We start from the raw sequence: 25,864 nt of genomic DNA on the forward strand, positions 1-25,864 counted from the left end.
ATATAATAAAAGTGTAATACTAATTATTTCTAATTAAAATGTTAAATTTCTTACTGTTGTTGCATCCACTAACATATCTGCAATGTCAAGGTGCTTTGTATGTGGAATGTTCCTGGAAACTAACTCCTTCTGCCATTTTGTCAGCATTAGTGTCCGAAATTCTTGATTGAAAGGTCCTGCATAAGACAGGAAACCTGTGGCTAGTAATGCATCTCCTACAAGTCTACAAAAAAATAACAAAATAAATAACAGTTTTTGTAACATCATACAATCTTTATAATAGCAACATTTAATTAAATATGCCACTACATTATATTTTTTCATAAATACAGGTGATTCACAAGGACATGGCATACTTCTGGAGTTGATTTCTAAGGCAAATTTGAGTAAAAAAAAAGTTCATATGAACATATGTCTAATTCTGAATAATTAAAGATTTATGTAATGTTCACAGATTCTCAACAATGCACTACTGCAAACTGCACTTGTAACTCATGCTCTGGGCAAACTCAATAAAATGCAGCCTGATGAAACAAGTGCGATGTGTAGAGCAGCATCATTCATACAGTGACATCACAAATCTCTAATAGGAATTTATCCTGACCTATAATCTCTCCCTTTTGGCATGAGTACATCACAAATATTGCATCCTCCACATAAAAAAAAACTGCATTTTCTCTTTTACTCCTGACATTACCTTTCTTTTAAACAAGTTCTCCCTCTGTAAAAATTTGAAATATGCCCTACAATGGGATATTGTTCCCACATCTGGAAGTGGTGCACCCTAAACCTCTCTCAAGATTCTATATTCCATTCAAAAGAGGGCAGCCAGGTTAATAAATAATCTATCTCTTACAATGTCTCATAGACCTTCTGTCTCTGCTGCATGCCTTTTCTATAGATACTTCCATGGGCACTGTTCTTCTGAATTGGCATTTATAATCCCCACTCTCTCTCTCTCTTCCAAACTAGTCAGCATCCATTTACTGTTCAACTTCAAACTCACAGGACCAACTTTTCTTCTTCTTCTTCATTTATCCCTTCAGCTCATGCACAGTACTAAGTATTATAGGTCCTAATACCTATCATGTATCTATATAAAAGGCATTCAGCAGAGACAGAAGGTCTCTGCTGAATGCCTTTTCTATAGATACTTCCGTGGGCACTGTTCTTCTGAACTGGCATTTATAATCCCCTCTCTCTCTCTCTCTCTCTCTCTCTCTCTTTCTTCCAAACCAGTCAGCATCCATTTACTGTTCAACTTCAAACTCACAGGACCAACTTTTCTTCTTCCTCATTTATCCTTTCAGCTCATGCGTAGTACTAAGTATTATAGGTCCTAAAACCTATCATGTTTGTTTGGGAGTTCATTAAAAAAAAATTAATTTTCTAATCCCTTGAAATAAAAAGGGAATATAAAATGAAATTTAAAAATGGAAATTAAAATGACATCTATAACCAAGATTAACTCTTGAGTTTTAATTTTATTAACAAAACAAAAGCATGACTTGCAATTATGTCTATTTATATGTCACTATGGTTACAGGCACAAATAATATGCTGGAAACAAATCAATATACTCGAATTGCTGACCAACTGTAAGGAATTAGACTGTAAAAAGATTTGTACAGCTTACTGTAGAATATATTTAATGTCTCAGAGGAATTAGAATGGTAGATTAATAAATTTAACCCCACTTCTGCTTGACCATGCAAATTCAATAATTCTGTGAATGAGAAGTAATTTCAATCACATTAACATCTCTCAAAAACTTTTATTTCAAATTTTGTTTGATATAAAGTAACAAAGTTTTTTTTATCATTTTTAAAAATTAAATTTAATTCTTTGGTGAAACACCAAAGGATGAAATCCTTAAAAGACATGGTGACACAGTTGGCATTCAGTGAACAGATTTTTTTTTTTTTTTTTTTTTTTTTTTTTTATAGGAGCATTAGCAACTAAGGCCATATTGCTCCGGGATATGCGGTGGTCATTCCCTGACCTTTCCGCATCCTCCGTATTTGGTGGTGACGGGCTCGAACCCCGGTCTAATCAAGAAGCGTGTGTTACGCACTGCTGCTCCTTCCCACCTGGCTACGGAGGCGCCCAGTGAACAGAAGGAGGAAACTTCTTATATACAATAGGTGTCCATCTTGATATGAAGCAGGACTACTGTGATAATCATACATAAAAAAAATGTAAATTAGTATTACCTGCCAATCTGAGCTTTAAACTGTTTGCTTTGATCTGTCCACCTCTGATATTCCTCACCTAATTCTGTAATGAGTGTTGCAGCACGGGACATCTTTCGCCGACAAGTGGATGCTTGCTCCACTAATTTCTACGAAAAAAATTGGTGCAATTATGGTTACAATTTTAAAAATTAAAAAATATATGAAGTAATAAAATAAATAAGCTATTTTACAACTTTCAAAATTTTAGATGAAGATAGTCTTTATGTACAGGGTGCCCCAAAAGTCACTATCTATTAGGCTAAATAAGGCGAATTTCAAACAAATGTTTTAATGGCAATATTATATATATATTTGGGTCTGGAAAGAAAAAATAATAATTAATAAATTATGAAAAATTGTAGAACAATGTAAATACCTGTATTTTGTATAAAAATATGCATATAATCATGTCATTTGGACATTATGAAATTCATCTTATTTTGCCAAATAGATAGTGACTTTTAGGGCACCCTGTATTTTAATTTTTATAACACAAAAAAAATTGTTCATTTCACCATGATACATTATTAAGGTAGACAAAAGACGATTTGGTGATGGAGTGTTATTCACAACTGCTATTACTTGTAATAATATAAAAATACACTTTTTATTAATATTAAATATTAACAATTATAATTGTTCATTTATTTACTAAAGAAAGAAGCAATGAAGGCCCTATTATATGGCACATCCCCAGCATTATTTTTGATCTGGGTAGAAAAGCCTCTTTTGAAGGGACTACTTTGAGGACCTACACTGAGATGGGTCAGCTTTTGTTGAATTTTACTATTTTAATTTATTTCTATTTTACAAAGGAACTGGATGCAAAGAATAATTTTGATATCATATATTTGGATCTTAGAAAGGCTTTTGATACTGTTGCACATGGAATACTGCTGCACAAATTGCAGCAGTGTGGCATTGGAGGCAAATTGCTGCTATGGATAAAGGGATGGTTGAGTGTGAGAAGACAAAGAGTGGTAATCAATGAAAACTGCTCTTCGTGGACTAATGTTATTAGTAGAGTCCCCCAGGTTTCAGTGTTGGGTCCATTATTGTTTTCTGTATTCATTAATGATATTGATGATGGTATATCAGGCTTAATGTCCAAGTTTGCAGACTATACGAAGGTCAGCAGGGTTTCTAATGACACTAATGACAGTACGCGGCTGCAGGAGGATCTAGAAAAGTTGAGCAGATGGGCAGAGAGATGGCAACTGAAGTTTAACATTGACAAATGTAAAGTACTGCATATGGGAAGCAGTAACCCCAGAGTAACATAACGACTGTGTGGTACTACACTGACAGTGGTAGAGAGTGAAAAGGACATGGGGGTAATTGTGCAGGCAGATTTGAAGTTTTCTGAGCAGTGTAGACAGTCTGCGAGAGTAGCTCATGGTGTCTTGTCAATGATTTAAAAATAACTAAATGCACAAGGCATAATACATTAAGAGTTTATTATCTATATATATCAGTGTAGATACACCGTAGACAACTCTTAAGAAACTATGAAGTAGTTGTTGTAGTAGGCATCATTTGCTCTGTTTCTCATATTGTGCTCTTCCTTCATAACGAGTTGCCATGATATTGCACTACCTCGAATAAGTAACGCTTCACTAATAGAGAAGACTATTGTTATTTATTCTCAGTGAGTACCACCACCACACAGACGGCACCATTTCAAGGCTATTGGCCTATCATCAGTGGATGGGCGGGTACCCTGGTACTGCAGATATGACGACCCAGTTGTGAAGATAATCACACAATATGAGAGATGCCAAAAGGTGTATATGACAATATTTAAAAATAACTAAATGCACAAGGCATAAAACGTTAAGAGTTTATTATCTATATAAATATCGGCATTTGGAGGGAGTGAATGGGTGAAATGAGAAGGGTGTGTGTGTTTTTTTTTTGGCTGATGTTATATAAGCTTGCTTTCTTGCATCGTGTGCCCTTGCTAATGCCAATGCTAATGCTATTTGTATTAAATATAAATTAAATATGCTTGTTAATACACATATTTATACACATACAAATACACACACAAATATGTTAATATACATATTTATACACATACAAATACAAACACAAATATGTTAATACACATATTTATACACGTACAAATACAAACACAAATATGTTAATACACATATTTAAAAACATCTTACATAACAATGCAATATGGCCTAAGTTGCTGTTGCACCTAAAAAACTAACAACAAGCTTGTTACAATACATTTCTCATTATAGACTATACTTGTAATAGTGAATTATCACTGTAGTTGCATTATAAGCCTCTAAAACCTGTAAATATGTAAATAAGAAATGGTGCTATTAAAAGTATCATCAAGCTGATTAGATTATATTTAATATAACCAAAGTCCTTAACATTTTAACAAGCTATGCAAGGCCTTAATTCATACATGTGCGATGTTTCATCCCAAAAATTTATTATGCAACGATCAATTCATTAATTGATCGATCGATATTAATTTTTGATCAATTCGGCCCTGGAAAGATTGTGCAAGGCTCAAGGGGTAGAATTTTTTTCAACCTGGTCTGTACTTGTTAACAGAAGGGACTGCTTCTACAGGGATGGGATACACTTAAATAGAAAGGGTGCAAGAATATTTGCTGATGCTATCGAGGCAGTGTTAGGTGGGTCAGAAAACTGGCGAAAGTGATTCTTGCACTGCTTCTATTGGAATGAGCAGCAGCCTGGAAAACAAGATGCACGATATTTCAGAGACTGCTGGGAGTCATTGTGGTACAAGTAAACACATGGGTTGTGTGAGGGTAGCTAAGAAAAAGAACAGGTGTATGTATACTTGCGTGTACACCAAAGCTAGGAGTTTAGTAAATAAATTTGATGAATTTGAGGTATTGCTCAAAGCATCAAAGGCGGATATTATTGGGATATCAGAGACGTGGTGTCACACAGATATAAGGAATGCAGAACTGGAATTTGGGGAGTACACCTTCTACAGAAAGGATAGACAGAATAGGAAGGGAGGAGGGGTTATGCTATTAGTTAAGAAACACATAAAAATCCAAGGAAGTGAAGCCAGTCGACATAGTTAGACAGTACAGTGTCAAGTCAGTTTGGTGTGACATAAGTATTGGGAGATCAAAATTGAGAGTAGGAGTGTGCTATAGGCCTAATGACTCTGATGAGTATAATAAGAAACTGCACAGGGAAATAGAGTGGGCCAGTAAATCAGAGAGTCTTATAATGGTAAATTTTAATTTCCCAGATATTGACGGGAATCTGTGGGTTGGTCCCTCACACACTAGCAAGGCTTTTGTGGATTTATTGGATGATTGTTTTCTACACCAGCATGTTCGGGAGGAAACTAGAGAGAGTAATACTCTTGATTTGATTATCAGTAGTGATTCTTCATGCATTAAGAATCTGAAGGTAGAGGAACCACTAGGTGGCAGTGATCACAGTGTGCTGAAGTGAGATTTACCCAAAGAGGTAACTACCATCAGGGGTAAAGGAAAGGGTTATTGCTTTCGTAAAGGCGACTACGATGGTCTGAGACAGTATTTAAATTCTATACAGTGGGACCAACTGATGATGTTACCAACAACAAATTCAAAATGGGAAGCATTCAAAGAACTTATCTTGGAAGCTAATAGGCTTTACATACCAACTAAGAAATATTGTTCAAGGCTTAGGCCTAAATGGATGTCAGATGAACTAATGAGACATATGGCAGAGAAGAAAAATGCATGGGATACATATAAATTAACAGGTGACACAGAAGCCTATGATAGATATAAGTTGATCTGTAACCAAGTTACAAAGGAAGTTAGGCAGGCGAAGGCAGATTACGAGAAATCTTTGGCAAGGGATGCAAAGAAAAACAGCAAAGAGTTCTTTACTTATGTAAACTCTAGAAGGAAGGGGATGAATCAGATTGGTCCACTTGATATCGATGGTTCAACTGTTGATGATCCTGCTCAGGTAGCTAACAAACTAAATGAATATTTTGCATCAACATTCACACATGAGGAGTTATTCAGCGAGGGGAATGAAACATGTGTATTAAACTCTGGCAGTAAGCTAGATAATCTTGTAATAACTGAGAGTAAAGTGGAGGAAAAATTGTTGAAGATAAACAAAAGAAAGGCACCTGGGATGAATGGGATCCATCCAGTTATATTAAAGGAGGCATCAAAGGAAGTAAGCAAGCCCTTAGCCATAATTATGAGAGCTTCCTTGGACTCAGGGGAGGTACCCATAGACTGGAGATGTGCAAATGTGACCCCAATTCACAAAGGAGGATCAAAGACTGACACAAGTAATTATAGACCTGTGAGTTTAATTTCTGTTCCAGGAAAATTAATGGAGGCACTGGTTAAAGAAGCACTGCAGGATCATCTAGACAAGACTTCAGTTATAGCTCGGACACAGCATGGTTTTGTTAAGGGGAAGTCTTGCCTGACCAATTTGATTGGATACTATGATGCAGTCACAAAAGAACTGGATGCAGGGAATAACTTTGACATTATATAAAAGCTTTTGATACTGTTGCACATGGAAGACTGCTGCACAAATTGGAGCAGTGTGGCATTGGAGGCAAATTGCTGCTAAGGATAAAGGGGTGGTTGAGGGGGAGAAGACAGAGAGTGTTAATCAATGGACACTGCTCATCATGGACTAATGTTATTAGTGGAGTCCCTCAGGGTTCAGTGTTGGGTCCATTATTGTTTTCTGTATATATAAATAATATTGATGATGGTATATCAAGCATAATGCCCAAGTTTGCAGACAATACAAAGGTTGGCAGGGTTGTTAAGGACACTACTGATGCTATGCTGCTGCAACAGGACCTGGAAAGGTTGAGCAGATGAGCTGAGAGGTTGCAAATGAAGTTTAACATTGACAAATGTAAAGTACTATGGGAAACGGCAACCCCAGAGCAACGTATCAACTCTGAGCAGTGCAGACGGACTGCAAGAGTAGCTCATGGTGTCTTATCAATGATATACAGGAATTTTTCTAGCAGGTATAAGGAGGTGATTATTCCCTTGTATAAGGCAATGGTCAGGCCCCACCTTGAGTACTGTATACAGCTCTGGAGGCCTCATTTCAAGAAGGATGTAGAGCTGCTGGAACGAGTACAGAGAAGGGCAACAAGATTAGTGAATGGAACAAAGGGTTGCTCTTATGAAGAAAGGTTTAATTTTTGCAAATTACAGTGTCTGGAGACTAGGCACCGGCGATGTGATCTGATAGAGGTGTATAAAGCCTTGAATGGTTTGAGCATGCTCAATGCTGATGGGATTCTGCCTCTTGCTCAGAATAATCACCTGAAAGGGCATAAATTCAAACTGAGGAAGGACAGATGTAGGATAGATGTGCGGATATTTGCCTTTAGCCAGCGGGTAGTTTGTTGGTGGAACAGACTTCCATCCCTTGTTGTGGAAGTTGATAGCCTAAATAAATTGAAGGCTCAGCTGGACAGGTATTTCGAATGAATGGAGGGGTGAAGTGGAAGTTTTTTTTTTTTTTTTTTTGGCTGATGCTGCATAAGTTTGCTTTTTTTGCATCATATGCCTCTACTAATGCTAATGCTAACTGTATGTGAACATTTCTCATTAATTTTTTTTTCCTGGTCAGTACTGCCCTAAGCAGCATAAAAATACAGCAAAAGTATTATCATGGCAGTATTTGTTTATTCAAAAAAAAAAAAAAAAAAAACAGAAAAAAGGAAGATCAGAAGTTTACAGAACAGTTTTATCTGGAAATTCCTCTTTAAAATTTTTTCTGGCCAAATACTGTTTAAAAATTCTGTAAGGTAAAGTGTCACTAGTCTCTCATATAAAACACAAACATAAGTCCAAAAAAAAAAAAAACCCACTTTTTCCTGTCATAAATCAATTAGAATTACAAATCAATTTAATGCAAAAATATTATATTCCTACAGAAAAAAAAAAGGTAAGGTTACTGGACACACGATGATAGTTTCAGCCACAAGTACTTTCACCTATTATTGCTTACAAACAAGGCTGTACTTATAAACAGGTGCATGAGGCACTGGCCTCTGGCCTCTCCATAGAGGGGCTCTTGCCTGGTTTCTGTAATCTTAAATTTTTAAAGCGATCTTTTATCGAAACATTTGTGTTTAAACAGATTGGTAAAAATAATTGTTTTTTCTGACTATATTTACATATGCAAGTTTTTTCTTTTTGGAGTCTGGATCTCTGGTACCTTTAAAGGGGGCCCTGTAACAGCTTAGTGCCTCAGGCCCTGTGTAGTATAAGTATGGTCCTGCTTACAAATAACTTCTTACAGTGTCCATGAGAGTTATAAGAGAGTCACAGGAGAGCTAACTTTTAGCATGGCGAAGACTTCAATATTTCTGATGAGTTTATAATGAAGGGATGAAATTATTACTCCATGCATTAACATACAGAGCAAGTTACAATTTTTGCTAAAAGGGTACTATCACAGTTATTATACTATTCTCCCTTCACCTTCTTTCTTTTTTTCTATTTAATAAGATAATTCTTATTAAATATACTGACCTGTTTTTCTTTCATGGCTGCTTCGTACTGTGCTTTAACTTGCTTGAGCTCTCTTTCTTTCTCCTCTAATTCAGCTTCTACATGTTTCAAATCTGCCATTGCTACAGATAACCTAGCTTCTTGCACAGCCACATTAGCCTAAAAAAAATCAATGTAATGAGAGCTAATAAGAGCTTATGAATACAATGGATTGTAAGCTCTTGTTAGCTCTTATTACAAGAGCTTATAAATACAATGGAATATGACAACAGTTATACATGAAGGTAATGATTCATTTAATACATGCTGTACAATTTATGGTATATAATGTATGGTTAGTGCAACTGATATTATACCTAGCTATAATTAAAGTAAATAAAGTTACAAGAAAGGCATCATCATGCATCTCATATTGTGAATTCTTTTACAATGAGTTGCAGTACTCATTTCTCTTTTATTGTACACCTATGCTGTACAGTAAAATAGCTTTATATAAAGCTATTATATTAAACATCAAAAGATTCATTAAGACAGTTATTGATGAAGGCCAAATTGATCTAAACTCATTTTATAGAAAACTTTCGAAAATCTTCAGAAAAGTTAGCAAATGAGAAATTAAAAGCAAGCACTAATCATTGGTATTTTTACTTAATTTTTTCTTAATCGAGATCTCATCCAATAGTGGTTGAAGGAAATGGTTTTCACACAGGTAATATTAATTGTAAATCCATACACCACTTACACATTCTATTGAAAATTTTATTAACAAATTTAGTGATGAAACTAAGTTAGCTGCAGTTTAGAATAAAATTAAAGAAATATAGCCTTAAATATCAAAACTTACTTTAGTTTCCTCTTCTCAGGCAATTGTCACAAAAGTTCTCATGCAAAACTTAACATGGTTCAGTTGCCCATAGCAATGTGGTATGGGACAATTTACTTGAGACTTGAAGTAAATTGTCCATGCTATTATTAATGGTAGTTAAATATAACACACACACACACACACACCATATTGCCAATATATCAATGTCAGAAGAAAAACATCACTAGTATGTTCTAAGGAATGCAAAGCAAGCAAATTCTCTTATTTCAAATTACAATGGACTTAAAAAATAGATAAACAGTTTCTAATGGCTTGCTTTCACTAATTAACAATTTCAGAATTGCCATAATAAACTACTGACTGACAAAAAAATCAAAATATGGTGAAAAGAGATACTCAACAACATATAACTGATAACCAGTTGTGATTTCTTAACCCCTCTTGGACTCATTTTACTAAATAAGTGATAATTTCTTCCATAAATTCACTTATGGAAGACATTATCCTTCCTTTAGCTTATGGTGGCATGGTACCAATTTCTGTTGTACTAAAAATGTAAGTAATTTTCCCCTTACAAATAATAAATTTTCTAATAACCATTTCAATAATCATTTTATATGTTCTAATGATTTCTTATTTAAATAAGCATTAATTTATTATCTCTTTCTCTCACAAATAAATGTAATCTTGATATAATTTATTCAGATACATATGTCCTGTTTACCCTACAGCTGCTGAAAGGATTTGTGTAATGCAAATCAATGTTTTTCTTCTTTTTGGCATATAAACTAGTGTTAATGATGTAAGTAAGGTATGTAAATATGCTGCAGAAGTATGGGCATCTGCTGCCCTTACACAATTCGACCATTCTTTTCTACTGAGTTTTGGCTCCTAAAATGGGCCATAAACAAACATAAACTTCCTCCACAGTTAAGGACAACTGAAATGGCCAGTTTGATAAAAATTCACAAGCTTCCCATGCTGATTAGGGTGAAATGCCTTACCACAACTGTAAAAATGATCACTGGCAAGATCTTGGCACCATCATTCTGGGACCTGTGCTCTTGGAGAGTCCCTCAGAGCGACTCCAACTCTGTGCCCACATCTCAGCCGTCTCCACCTATCCGATAGGTTTCTGCCATATCAGCTACTTTCATGTGCCCAGTCTTTGGATGCTGACCTTAATAAGTTTTCTTGTGATAAGGAGTACAGACGCCGCATCCTTAAATTGTACTTCCCTGTCCCTGATCCTTCTCCTTGAAGCTCGCCGTAAAGCCACAATCCAGCAATATGACACGAAGATGGCTTACCAACCAATCTTGCAGTTTTCCACCTATATATTCTTTGTACATTATGATGTTTATAATTGTATTATACTTTGAGTGTTGAGCTGTATTTACTTTTATTTGTTCACATATGCATTTTTATATTTAATTTATTAATTTCTTTTTCTTATATATTGTAATATTACTGTTAACCCCTGGCCTTGTGGCCATGAAGGGCTTATTGCAGTGTATCCATTGTATTACTATTATTATTATTGCAATAAAGATTTCTACTAAATATATCTGCCCTTTCTCCAGTTATTATGTAGCATATATACAGCTTTTCTGAAAGCAGATATGAGGAGAATTTGAAAAGTTTGTGGTCTGGGTATGAAGGGTTTAGTGGAAGGGTCTGGTAACCTGTTACTTTTCAACAAAGTCCTCTTTGGAGTCAATACAATTTTGACTCCAAAGAGGACTTTGTTTGCAATACCAATGCTGCAATGCATCGATTCCAATTTAAAAGAAAGGTTTCTCTTGGCCTCCAGGAATGCATCCACTGCCACAATGATGTCACTGTTGGTGGGAAAATGGATGCCAGCCAGGTATTTTTCAAATTAGGAAAAATAGGTGAAAGCTGATGGCAATAGATCTGATGAATATGGGGGATGGGCTAAGATTTCAAAGCTGCAGTCATATAGTTCAGCCATGGCAAATGACAGACTTGTGAGCAGTTATGTTGTCCTGGTTGAAGCAAGACTACTTTGCTGAGTTTTCCTCAGTGTTTATCACTGATGTTTTCACACAAATGCCTCTTCACACAAATGCCTCACAAGATCTGCATAATATGCTTCTGTGACTATCTGGCCTTTCTGAAGGTAACCCACTAGCAACACTTCAACAGCATACATAAAAAACCAATGCCAATCACCTTGTCAGCAGAAGAAATTGACTTGGCTTTCTTTGAAGGGGAAGAGCTGTGTTTCCATTCTTTGGACCACTCTTTTGTCTCTGGCTGAAAGTGATGGATCCAAGTCTCATCCATGGTCACAAACCTTGCAAGGAAATTTGATGGATATACTTCAAAAATGATGCAAATCTTCACTTGACTTGACAATACTTGCGAGTTTTTGATGTGCTGTCAACAACTTTGGGGCCCATCATGCTGACAACTTTTTCATAGCAAGAACCTCTGTTATTATGTGGCACGCATGTTCAGATAAACAAATAAGATATATTGGACAGAAATCAGTGCATTATAGCCACAGTTGCTGATACACCAACAAACTCAACAATGCATTCAGATAAGATGCTCAAGATGCTGGAAATGTACCAAATTGTGACTTGTCAATCATTCATCACCAGATTGTGCACACTGCAACAAATTCTGGAGTGATGGATATTATAGGTCTTCCACAGTGTAAGTCATCTTTCATGCTCTTCTTCCCTTGTTTAAATTTTGCTGCCCACTTAACCATGGAATAGGAAGGAGGGTTGTTATTGTTGTTGTTATTTGGTTTTTAGGAGCATTAGCAACTAAGGCCATATTGCTCCGGGATATGCGGTGGTCATTCCCTGACCTTTCTGCATCCTCCGTATTTGGTGGTGACGGGCTCGAACCCCGGTCTAATCAAGAAGCGTGTAAAGCACTGCTGCTCCTTCCCACCTGGCTACGGAGGCGCCGGGGAAGGAGGGCATCCTCCTCCAATGTCATAACCATACCTTCGTAACTTGCCTTTAGCGTTAGTCCTTTTTTTTTTTTTTCAAATACTGAATGACTGCACAGTGACTGATTTTTTTCCACCTTTCCTCATTCACATAAACTGGTAATTCCAGGACCTGTAATTAAAAAAAAGATATTGAAACTGCATGAAACTTGGTGGGTTACTATTTGAAGTGTTATACATTAAGTACAGAAATTTTTTGTACCACTACCCTTTTATAATCTGGACATGAACTTTTCAAAAGCTCCCATATATCAATAAATTGTTCTTCTGTAAATGAAAAATTTATCTTCCTTCTCCAGAGCAGGAAGAATGTAAAAGATTAGAGTTAAACGAAACAAATTTGCATTTGTTCAGTAATTATTTGTATTCATAATGTATTTCATGTTATTATTATTATTATTATTAATATTAGCCATATGGTACAACGAAGACTGAGGCTTATGCTGCACCAGCCAAAAAAAATTTTTTTTTGAATTACCCAGAGAGAGAGAGAGAGAGAATGAGAGAGGGGAATCACCAAGAAAAGAAGATTGATGATTCCAGCTCAAGACCCTGGGTGTGCCAAGCCCATACTCACCAGATGTGAGCCCCTGGGGTTATTACAAATAAACAGATATTTATTTCTACAGCATATCTTAAGTACCGTATTTCCCCATGTATAAGACGCACCTTTTTTCAAAAAATTTGGGGTCAAAAAATTGGGTGCGTCTTATACAGTGGTTGTAGATTTTTTTACTTGCATTTCCCGCTTTTTCGTGCTTGTTGTCTTTGTGCTCATTGTTTCGCACTTGTTACCGGTATATTAGGTTACGTTTTTCCACGTTCTGCCCAGAAATGGCTCAGAAAAGATTTTCGTACAGTGCTGAATTCAAGTTATGAGGAATTGTATGAATTTTATGATGAATAAAACTTGAGTTCAATAACTTTATGTAATACATTTTTTTTCAAATTTCGGGCCCCAAAATTAAGGTGCATCTTATACATGGGAGCATCTTATACATGGGGAAATACAGTATACTATTAAAAATATACATGTAATTTATTTTTTATAATCTAATCAAATAACATCAATATTAACATACTGAATGCTTCACTTACTTTAAGTGGTAATACTTCCTTGTTGATGCCAAAAAAGAAAGCCATAGCCTTTGTCCATGAAAGCAAACCTGCTACATCTCCACAAACCCTTTTGGCTGTTTCCATGTTATAATCTTCAGCCCTAAGATATGGATCCAGTAACTCAACTACCTCATCATTTATAGTATCCTTAGGAAAATTTTGCAAGGCTTGAAGGAAACTAGCACTGGACATGAACTAAAAACATAAATGTTACTTCTAATATTCCATTTACTAACAGGCAGCTTATTCAAAACAAAACTATATATGAAAGAAATATTTTTTCTGTTATTTTGGTTTGCTCAATGAGATTGCTAGCCATCTATTATTGGTGAATAATCCGATGCACATGGCAGTCATTATTTCAAACAGGCAGTGAATAATAGTATTAAATAATTACATGCTACTACATGAAACCCATGAAACTTTCACAGAGAAATCATGATTCCTCCATGATACAACTGAAAAGAAAAATCACTGATTTCAATTATATATTTATATTCAAAAGTACCTTACTAGACTTAAATAATTTTATCAGAAAAAAAATACCACAAAGTAATTGATTCTGATTGTGAATTTTGCTAATTTCAAACTTAATTTTGTTTTGTAATTTTATTTTGTAATTTGATTTGATTTTTATGCATATCTTTAACAAATTAGCTTAATGAAATTTTTTTTATCAAAATATAACAAATAAATTTTAAAGTTTAGAGCTCACTTCAAATGAATTTTATCAATAATAAAGAAAAAACACCCATGAAGGCCATCATTGGAATGGAACTATAGCCCACAAAATGCAAGAGACAACCAGCTGTTATGCTGCCCCATGTGTCATATCAGATTGTGTTAAAACATTATTACTCTTATATAATTAAAAAATAATAATAATTTTGTTTGCAGATGTCTAAAATACTGTATAATTTGGTGTACATTGTCAGATAGCAAAAGCAAGTCCTTTGGTGTATATTTCACTGTTTTTGATTACAACTCACAGATAATATGTATTTCAACATACAGAACTATGGTCAAAGTCCTGCCTCTTGATATGAATTTGAAGGTGGATAATGCCTTTATGATAATATAAAAACTTCCAATATCATCACTTTGCCTCAATTTTTGCCTCCTCAGAATTTCTTACATCATGGTGATGTCAGAAGAAGACAGAGAGTGGTTATCAATGGCACTGCTTTTCGTGGAGTTATCAGTGGAGTTCTCTCAGGGTTCAGTGCTGGACCCATTGTTGTTTTCAATAATGATATTGATGAAGGTATATCAGGCTTAATGTTAAAATTTACAGATGAAACAAAGATTGGCAGGGTGGCCAATGACAGGAATGATGGTATGCTACTGCACCAGGATCTAGAAAAGTTAGGCTGATGGGCTAAAATATGGCAGTTGAAGCTTAACATTGCCAAATGCAAGGTACTGCATATGGGTAGCAGTAATTTCAGAGTAACTTATGAACTGTGTGGAACCACACTCAGGGTAGTAGAAAATGAAAAAAATCTGGGGTTAATTGTGCAGTCAGACATGAAATTCTCTGAGCAGTGCAGACATGCTTCCGGGACAGTTCATGAGGTTTTGAAAATGATGTACAGAAACTTTGCTAGCAGGGATAAGGAGGTGATTATTCCTTTGTACAAGGCCATGGTTAGGCCACATCTAGAGTATTGTATACAGGTCTGGAGGCCTCATTTTAGGATGAATGTAGATCTGCTGGAACAATGCAGAGAAGGGCAACCAGATTGGTGAAGGAAACAAAAGGTTGCACTTATCTAGAAAGGCTTCAGTTCTGCAGATTTCAGTGCCTGGAACTAGGCACCTGCAGGATGATCTGATTGAAGTGTTTAAGGCCTTGAATGGATTGAGTATTAGCTGAATGTGAATGGCATTCTTCCTCTTGCAGAGACTACACACATGAGGGGGTCATAAATTTAAGTTGAGGAAGGATGGTTGCAGGATAGATGTGTGGAAGTTTGCTGTCAGCCAGTGGGTGGTTGATTATTGGAATAGGCTTACATCTAGGTTTGAATAAATTCAAGGAAGAACTAGAAAAAATTTTGGAGGGTAAGAATGTGTGTGTGTGTGTGTGTGTGTGTGTGTGTGTGTGTGTGTGTGTGTGTGTGTGTGTGTGTGTGTGTGTGTGTGTGTGTGTGTGTGTGTGCGCGCGCGCATGTGCTTTGGCTGATGCTATATAACCTTGCTTTCTTGCATCATTTGCCACCACTACAATATCAAACTGAAAGTGGCAAAGTGGTATTTACAGATTTGTTTCTGAATAGAAAAAAATCTTGTCATCTGTGATGATTTTCTCTAAAAACCTATTCGTTTTGCAAGTACAATCAATTAGATCATTCAATAAAATCATCTGCATGCCCTGTTTTTCCCTATCAAATATAAGCACAACGTATTGACAAGGTAATGCATGTTCAAGTGTTGATTCAAGATGATATTGCAACTTCAAACAGAAATTCCAACTTTATCATCATTTCTTCAAAAAGGCCTCTAAGGTTGGGGAAGTTCATGTTCCCAATATTAAATTAATACACCAACCGTTTAAATTAACATAGTTTAATATTTACAAAAACAATGGATACTATAAAATAATCTATTTACAATGACTGACTTACTATTCATTATGATAAAATACAATAAAATAAAATGAGAAGTTAAAATACAATAAAATATAAATCTTAAAAGTGTTAAAACTGTGCAATTGTAGCTTTCGGGGACACCTGCCTCCTTTCACAACAATACACTGCATTAAGCAACACATCCTTAAGTATCAGGTTCACAGCACACGTGGTTGACCAGGCGCATGAGCAGTGTATTCTCTGTGTATACCAGAACCAAAAGCGGCTAGGGGGCGTGGTAGGCAGATATGTTCATCTTTTGCAAGGATTACAGCCTCGAAAAGGGGGTGAAGCCGAACACCCCTATCTCTATTCATGGTATTACTTTTAGATGACCCAATCCACAAGCTCTCGAGCCACTTTCGGTCCCAGAATTTATGCGCCCGGTCAAGGATGACAGCATTCTCTGGTGAGACCCGGTGTTGTTTTTCCCAAAAATGCTTAGTGGACTTGCTAAACTCTGTGGTCTATATAGCCCTTGTGTGTTCCCCCAGACGATCTTTGAGCTGCCGTCCTGTTTCCCCCACATAACTCTCCCCACAATCTGGGCATTTGATCTCATATATGACCCCACTGCAGAAATCCATTGCAATGGGGTCCTTAACCTGCGACACTACTGTGTGCAACCTCCAACCCGGAAGCTGCACACAGAGTGCCTAGTAAGAACGGAATATCCTTGCAATACGTTCTGAAAGGCCTGGATAGTAGGGAATGTAAGCTGTGGTGACGGGAATGGACAGAACTCTATGACTAGGCTCCACATCCCTACTATATTTATCTAAGATCCTCTGGGGGTAACTGCATTTCATAAGGTCCGCCGAGATTTGTCCGATTTCTTTTTCTCTCTCCTCAGGGGTACTACAATGCGTCCCAACCCTATCCAGAAGTGCCTTAGTGAAGCTATTCTTATGTTGTAAAGTCTACGCCGACTTGTAATGGGTGTACTGGCTCCTACACATTGGCTTCCTATAGACTGTGGTTTTAAGTAGTAGTAGTGGCATGTGATGCAAGAACGCAAGTGTATGAGCTTATGCAGCATCAGCCAAAAAAAAAAAAAAAAAAATCACACCATTCCCTCCAAATGCCTGTCCAGTTCCTCCTTAAATTTATTCAACCTATCAACTTCCACAACGACAGATGGAAGTTTGTTCCAGCAATTAACCACCTGCTGGCTAAAGGCAAATTTCCACACATCTATTCTACATCTTTCCTTTCTTAATTTGAATTTATGCCCCCTTAGGTTCATAATCTGAACAAGTGGAAGGATCCCATCAGAATTCAGCGTGCTCAACCCATTCAAGGCCTTATACACCTCAATCAGATCACCGTGCAGGTGCCTAGTCTCCAGCCACTACAATTTGCAGAACTTAAGCCTCTCTTGGTGTACAGAGAAGTCTAGAGCCTTCTCTGTACACCATTACATCCAGAAATGGGAGGGCACCATCTACTTCTACCTCTGAGGTAAACTTTATGAATGGAGAGAAACCATTGAGAAAACAAAGCACATCCTCTTCTCTCCCCTTCTGAACAATAGTGAATGTGTCATCCCCATATCTTTTCCACTTCCGCATAGGGAACTCCAATCTTTCAAAGATTCTATTTTCTAATTCTTCCATAGCTAGGTTCACAACAATAGCGCTAATGGGAGAACCCATAGCTGTGCCGTGAACCTGCTTGTACATCACCCCTTGAAATACCATAGTGGTACTCGAGAGGCACAATTCTACACCACAGCAGATATCTTCCATATTTAAATGAGACCTAGCACTTAAAGTACCATCTTTATGCAGGGCCATTTTAAATTGGACTCCATGATTTATAGGGATACACGTAAATAATGACACTACATCAAACGCACCTAGACCGTCCCACTATAGGGGAATTCAGCTTAGTCAAAAATTTAGACATAACATAGGTAGGGCTGCCAATAAAAGAAACAATGGGTCTTAATAATGGGACCCCTACTTTGTGCATTTTTGGTAGCCCATAAAACCTAGGAAGTTGACATCCCGTAGCATGCATGGACCAAAACATCTCTTTAGAAATCTTCCCTGTTTTCAACCACTGCTGCAAAATCTTGTTGAAGTGCCGTTCCAGGTTGGCTAATGGATTTCTTTGGATGATCTTATATGTAGCACTATCTTGTAACAAATCTAGGGCTTTCCTATGGTAATCCTCTTTATTTAATACTACTGAAATCTCAGGAAATTAGATGGCAGGACTGCCAGAGTTAATCTTAGTCTACTGGTGTTTCCTGGTCTGCCTCCACGGGGCAAAAGTGGAGCAACATTGGGCATCAGTAGGGGTCCAGAGGCTAAATGACCAGATGAACAATGGTACATGACACTACACATGTACAATATCTATACACTTTTGAATCTCTGGCATTTCCAGTAAACTGGCACACCCATCACAATGCAAGCAATGCGGAGATGGGGAAACCCCTGGTGCCGCTTGACACTAAACACACTTTACACTTTACTACTGTTAATGTTACCCTTATCAGTCGGTAGGACTATGATTTCATCATCCAGTTTAAGCTCATTCAATGCCTTCTTCTGACTATGAGTAATGTTACTTACACCTGTTCTTGCCTGGCACAGAACGGCTGAGGTGTTTACACGGATTTGATTAGCAACAGACTCCGGCAATTTGCCGATTGCCCTTTCAATGCCCATAGCTATCTCAGCGACTGGTGGTTTAGAGGGTAAAAGGGCAAACTTGGGTCCTAGGCCTAGTACTCCCTCTTGTTCTTTGGTTAGTAGTTTACCACTTATATTATAAATAAAATTCGTACTATTATCCCTATTTATAATTACCTACTCCTCTAGTAGTGCACTGAACTTGTTAATGTGTCTCTGTCTATATGTATCTGTGATCCTATTAGCTTTATCCAAGACTAGCCTCCTAATGAGTAATAAATGCATAGGTGATAGTCTACTACTAATATTGTCTAACGACAAACCAATTAATCTATCCCTACGTGTATCCCTATAAATCATGGAGTCCAATGTGTTAAAATGGCACTGCAAAAAGATGATACTTAAGTGCTAGGTCTCATTTAAATATGGAAGATATCTGCTGTGGTATAGAATTGTGCCTCTCGAGTACCACTATGGTATTTCAAGGGGTGATGTACAAGCAGGTTCACGGCACAGCTATGGGTTCTCCCATTAGCGCTATTGTTGCGAACTTAGCTATGGAAGAATTAGAAAATAGAATCTTTGAAAGATTGGAGTTCCCTATGCAGAAGTGGAAAAGATACGTGGATGACATGTTCACTATTGTTCAGAAGGGGAGAGAAGAGGATGTGCTTTGTTTTCTCAATGGTTTCTCTCCGTTCATAAAGTTTACCTCAGAGGTAGAAGTAGATCATGCCTCCCATTCCTGGATGTAATGGTGTACAGAGAAGGCTCTAGACTTAAGACCACAGTCTATAGGAAGCCAATGTGTAGGAGCCAGTACACCCAATACAAGTTGGCACAGACTTTACAACATAAGAATAGCGTCGCTAAGGCACTTCTGGATAGGGTTGGGATGCACTGTAGTGCCCCTGAGGAGAGAGAAAAAGAAATCGGACAAATCTTGGCGGACCTTATGAAATGTGGTTATCCCTGTGTGCAACTTCCGGGTCGGAGGTTGCACACAGTAGTGTTGCAGGTTAAGGACCCCATTGCAAGGGATTTCAGCAGTGGGGTCATATACGAGATAAAATGCCCGGATTGTGGGGAGAATTATGTGGGGGGGGGAACAGGATGGCTGCTCAAAGATCATCTGGGGGAACACACGAGGGCTATACAGACCGCAGAGTTTAGCAAGTCTGCTATTGCTGAGCATTTTTGGGAAAAACAACACCGGGTCTCCCCAGAGAATGCTGTCATCCTTGACTGGATGCATAAATTCTGGGACCGAAAGTGGCTCAAGAGCTTGTGGATTGGTTCATCTGAAAGTAATACCATGAATAGAGATAGGGGTGTTTGGCTTCACCCCCTTTTCGAGGCTGTAATCCTTGCAAAAGATGAACATATCTGCCTGCCACGCCCCCGAGCAGCTTCCGGTTCTGGTATACATGGAGAATACCCTGCTCATGCGCCTGGTCAACCACGTGTGCTGTAAACCTGATACTTAAGGATGTGTTGCTTAATGTACTGTGTTGTGAAAGGAGGCAGGCACCCCCAAAAGCTACAATTGCACAGTTTTAACGCTTTTAAGATTTATATTTTATTGTATTTTAACTTCTCATTTTATTTTATTGTATTTTATCATAATGAATAGTAAGTTAGTCATTGTAAATAGATTATTTTATAGTATCCATTGTTTTTGTAAATATTAAACTATGTTAATTTAAACGGTTGGTTTATCATCATTTATAATCTCCACACTTTCACATCTATCACCTTTGTCAATAAAGCCACACGATTTGATATTTGTATCATTAACTGAAGTTGAGGAGAAACCACTTAAAAAATTATCTCAGACTTTCACAATCCTCACAAAAATGCCTATGTGACAACAGTTGGCCATGTTTCATCAAGTCCTCACCATTTTTTTGCTGTAACAACAAAAACGTATCAGATGGAGACTTTTTTTAAATAATATACAAAATTCAGCATTGGTCAGTGACCAATATTTTATCATTCCCATAAGGGAAAAAAAAAAAAAACAGAATGCAAGTCTTTGCCTTTTGTACTTGAGCATGGGTTATACCTTTACCAACAACTTCTAAACAAATCAGAATCTCTACACTACTATAAGTAAACATACTTAACTTGTACAATATTGTTACATGACATGACATTCTGCACTCTCATATCTCCAAAGGATATCATTATGCATTATGTACTTATGCACCCGCGCGCCTAGTGGTCAGGCGCGCGGGTGCATAAGTACATGTGCTTTGAGTGACCGGGGTTCAAGCCCGTGACTACTGAATACGGTACTGTTTCTTGTAATCTGTCTATCTTGTGAACTACTCTGACCATTTGGTCGTCCCGGAGTATAAACAGAAAATTTATTTATTTATTTATTTTGGATAGCATGCCTAGTTCCCCATTTTATGATAGAAACAGTAAAAGATACAGTAAATAATCTCCTGTACAGAAAGAGAGCCTGAAAAAATTGCAAGATAAAGTAAGATATCAATTGAATATGTTTCCATTTTATTAGTGAAATGCCATCTGGATCACACAAAAAATCGCTGATAATATGTGATCTTATATTCGACCCAAATTAGATTTGTAATAAACAATAAGAATAGGTTTTCTGACATGAGGGTTTTACTGTGTCATAATTAGCCACAATATGTGATATTTGATCAAAAGATTAAAAAATAGAATAGTATTAAATAAATCTCTGATATTACAGATCAGAGATTTGCTTTCTAAGGACGTGTAATACGATAATTTTAGTAGATATAGATGAATTTAAAGTATCTGTTTAGTTCCAGAGAGACTTAAGCAGATCCAAACTTTATGAACTGAGAATGACTTTACCATTATATTTAATTTTATTAATTAGTAAATTATTAAACCAGCATGAACATTTTATACTGAGTTAATGTGGAGAAATAATCATAAACAATAATGGGTAAAATAATGGAGTCACTGGTTAAAGATGCATTGCAGGATCATCTAGACAAGGCTGCAGCAATAATTCAGACACAGCATGGGTTTGTTAAGGGAAAGTCTTGTCTGACAAATTTGATAGGATATTATGATGCGGTTACAAAGGAACTGGATGCAAAAAATAATTTTGATATCATATATTTGGATTTCAGGAAAGCTTTTGACACTGTTGCGCATGGAAGACTATTGTACAAATTGGAGCAGAATGGTATTAAGGGTAAGTTGCTACAATGGATAAAAGGATGATTGAGTGGGAGAAGACCGAGGGTGGTAATTAATGGGTGCTGCTCTTCGTGGACTAATGTTATTAGTAGAGTCCCACAGAGTTCGGTCTTGGGTCCTCTGTTGTTTTGTATATTTACAACAACCCTGCCAACCCAGTTGGCAGGGTTGTTAATGACAGTAATAGCATTGTGCTACTGCAACAGGATCTAGATAATTTGGGCAGATGGGCTAAGAAGTGGCAACTGAAGTTTAACCTTGATAAATGCAAAGTACTGCATATGGGTAGAAGTATCCCCAGAGAAACATACCAATTGTGTGGTACTACACTTAAGGTGGTAGAAAATGAAAAAGACCTAGGAGCAATTGTGCAGTCAGATATGAAGTTTTCTGAGCAATGCAGACAGGCTGCCAGGGCAGGTCATGGGGTTTTGTCAATGATATATAAGAATTTTGCTAGCAGGGAGGAGGAGGTAATTGTCCCTTTGTATAAGGCAATGGTCAGGCCATGTCTTGAGTACTTCTTACAGGTCTGGAGGCCTCATTTTAGGAAGGATGTAGATATGCTTGAGCGTGTACAGAGAAGGGCAACAAGATTGTTGAGGGGAATGAAGGGTAGAAGAACTTAAGCCTCTCTTGGTAAGAGAGGCTTAAGTTCTGCAAATTGCAGTGGCTGGAGACTAGGCACCTGCACAGTGATCTGATTGAGGTGTATAAGTCCTTGAATGGGTTGAGCATGCTGAATTCTGATGGGATCCTTCCACTTGTTCAGATTATGAACTTAAGGGGGCATAAATTCAAATTAAGAAAAGACAGATGTAGAACAGATGTGCGGAAATTTGCCTTTAGCCAGCGGGTGGTTAATTGCTGGAACAAACTTCCATCTGTTGTTGTGGAAGTTGACAGGTTAAATAAATTTAAGGAGGAACTGGATAGGCATTTGGAGGACATGGTGTGATTTTTTTTTGGCTGATGCTGCATAAGCTCATACACTTTCTTTCTTGCATCACATGCCACTACTACTACTACTACTACTACTACAAATTTTATTAGACATCACCACAGCTTCTCATAGCAGAAAATCTTTATATTTTGCCAAAAATTGCAATTCTGTCAAGGTTATAGTGAGATAATTTGTTCATATGCTTAATTATTTATATTCAGCTTACAACTCAAAAATGAAAAAATTCTCTGGAATTGATTACAAACTAATATATATATATACCATAGGCTTCTCTATCACCTGATTTTTTATATGCATCCCATGCACTTTTCTTCTGTTCCGTGCGTCTTAATAATTCATCTGACATCCATTTAGGTCTAAGTCTTGAACTGTCTATTTTCATTGGCATGAAAAGCCTAGTAGCTTCTATGATTACTTCCCGAATGCTTATTTAGAATTTGCTGTTTGTAACATCATTACCACTGCATAGAATTTAAAAACTGTTCGAGACCCCTGCAGTCACCCTTATGAAAGCAAAAGCCTTTCCCTTTACCCTTGACAGTAGTTATATCTTTAATTAAATTCCATATTATACACTGTGATCACTGCCACCGAGTGAGTTTTTTACCTGCAAATTCTTACTGCATGTAGAATCACTGCTGATAACCAGATCAAGAGTACCATATGTTTAACATCATCTGTATGGAATCTCTGTTTAAATACCTTGCTATCCCACATACAGCAAGGTATTTTAGAAGAAAGCAGAGAAATTACAATTGCATTTGGGAGAATAAATGCTATGGAAATACCTACAGAAAAGTTATATAGCAAAACTGAACTGCTGTGTTATAAAAACTTGAGTAGATTGGGAAGGGAAGTTGGGCTGTTTAAGACTAGAATAAAGGGAATTTAGGCAATCGCACATCAGTGTACTGTGTCTCTAAGTGCATATATATTATAAAGAACACTTTTACTTTTGTGCACTTTGATAAAACATTTTTATCCTACTACATGACACTAACTCACCACAAAATAAAATTTTAAAAAACTAGAAAAAGGCTCATATAGTCATCAATGAAATTTGAATTCCAGATCCTTCCACTGCTAAGCATAAAGTGTAGTCTAACAAACAACAGAGGATTTCTAGAAGCACAATTCAAGGTGTGGGAATGACATCCCAAGACAGAGTAAGCTGGTAAGTTGCATGTTACCAAAGGATTGCCAAAAGATCATGTTTATTCCTGTAAATTCTTCACAGAATAAAGCTGTTTGTTTGTTTGTTATTTGATTTTTAGGAGCATTAGCAACTAAGGCCATATTGCTCCGGGATATGCGGTGATCATTCCCTGACCTTTCCACATCCTCCGTATTTGGTGGTGACGGGTTCGAACCCCGGTCTAATCAAGAAGTGTGTGCTATGCACTGCTGCTTCTTCCCACCTGGCTACGGAGGTGCCAGAATAAAGCCAAGTTATTTGTAATATTATGTAAATTAAATTATATATAATGAGTACAATCCAGCAGAAAAACATTTTATACTGTAAGAATTTATTTATATAAATAACAACTTTTATATGTATTTCATTCATCATATTAACAAAGAATGTGCCAAACACTGCAGTTTCCATTTTGCATTTAAAAAACATAAGAACTAATTTAGTATAGGTCAAATGCTACCTTCAGGGACTCTTCCCAAGAAGGCTTTACACACTTTCTTTCTGGATCCACTTGAGTTGGTTGAAGCCGTCTTTGAAACAACAGGAGGACACAGTCCATCACCCTCATGATTAAATGTGGGGGCCTGCCCAGCTTACGAACTGTGGCTGAATCACAAGAAAGTAGAATATCGATCGCAAATCACATTTATGACTGAAAATATGTGCTATATTACACACAGATAAAAATATATTTTTAAATACAGCATTTTTATTTACAGTATTTGAAATATACTATTTTCAAAACAGTGTACACATACACCGATGAGCCCAAACCATTATTACCAGCAGGTTGTTATGCAAATCGAAGCAACTGCAGCTGAACTACAGCACATGCACAGGTCGGAACATGGTATAAAAAACACCCGATACTGAGCTCTGTTAATCAGTGTTAATCAGTGCTTGTTCTTCAGATGGAAAAGGCAGTGGACTTAAGCAAGTTTGACAATGGCCAGACAACTGGGTCAGAGCATATCCGAAATGGCATGGCTGATGGGGTGCTTATGGTCAGCCATGGTTAGTACCTACTGAAAGTGGTCTGAGGAGGGGAAACCCATGAACTGCTGGCGAGGTGTTGGACGACCACGGCTCATCAATGCTCGAGGTGAGTGAAGGCTCTCCCGGATGGTACATGGCAACAGAAGGGCGACTGTGGGGCGACTCGCCAGTAATTGGAATGCTGGTGATGGGAGTAATGTGGCACAACACACAGTACATCGAACCCCACTGAAAATGGGGCTGTATAGCTGCAGGCCACTCCGAGTGCCCATGCTAACCATGGTTCACCAGCGACAGCACCTACAATGGGCATGCGAGCATTGAAACTGGACCTTGAGTGATTGGAAGAAGGTTGTCTGGTCCTATGAATCATATTTCCTGTTGCACCATGTGGATGGTTGGGCATGTGTGCGTCATTTACCTGGAGAAGTGATGGCACCTGGATGCACCGTGGGACAAAAACAAGCTGGCGGTGACAGTGTCATGCTTTGGGCGATGTTCTGCTGGGATACCATGTGTCCAGTCATCCATGTGCCGGGCACTC

At 37.3% G+C, this 25,864-nt stretch overlaps 1 protein-coding gene across 1 annotated transcript in view; it reads right to left on the bottom strand.

Moving 5' to 3' along the window:
* Dhc1 (dynein axonemal heavy chain 1) overlaps positions 1–25,864 on the bottom strand; it is a 620,756-nt gene that overhangs the window by 180,815 nt on the left and 414,077 nt on the right. Inside the window, exons 54-58 of the mRNA XM_090390121.1 lie at positions 24,785–24,930; positions 13,669–13,884; positions 8,774–8,911; positions 2,214–2,341; positions 55–223 (exon numbers count right to left, since the gene is read on the bottom strand). Coding sequence (XP_090246247.1) covers positions 55–223; positions 2,214–2,341; positions 8,774–8,911; positions 13,669–13,884; positions 24,785–24,930 — 797 coding nt within the window. The remainder of the gene's footprint in view (positions 1–54; positions 224–2,213; positions 2,342–8,773; positions 8,912–13,668; positions 13,885–24,784; positions 24,931–25,864) is intronic.

The sequence above is a fragment of the Mastigoproctus giganteus genome, chromosome 2 (genome assembly GCF_048544385.1).
Source record: "Mastigoproctus giganteus isolate SK-2022 chromosome 2, ASM4854438v1, whole genome shotgun sequence".
Taxonomy (NCBI): Eukaryota; Metazoa; Arthropoda; class Arachnida; order Uropygi; family Thelyphonidae; genus Mastigoproctus; species Mastigoproctus giganteus.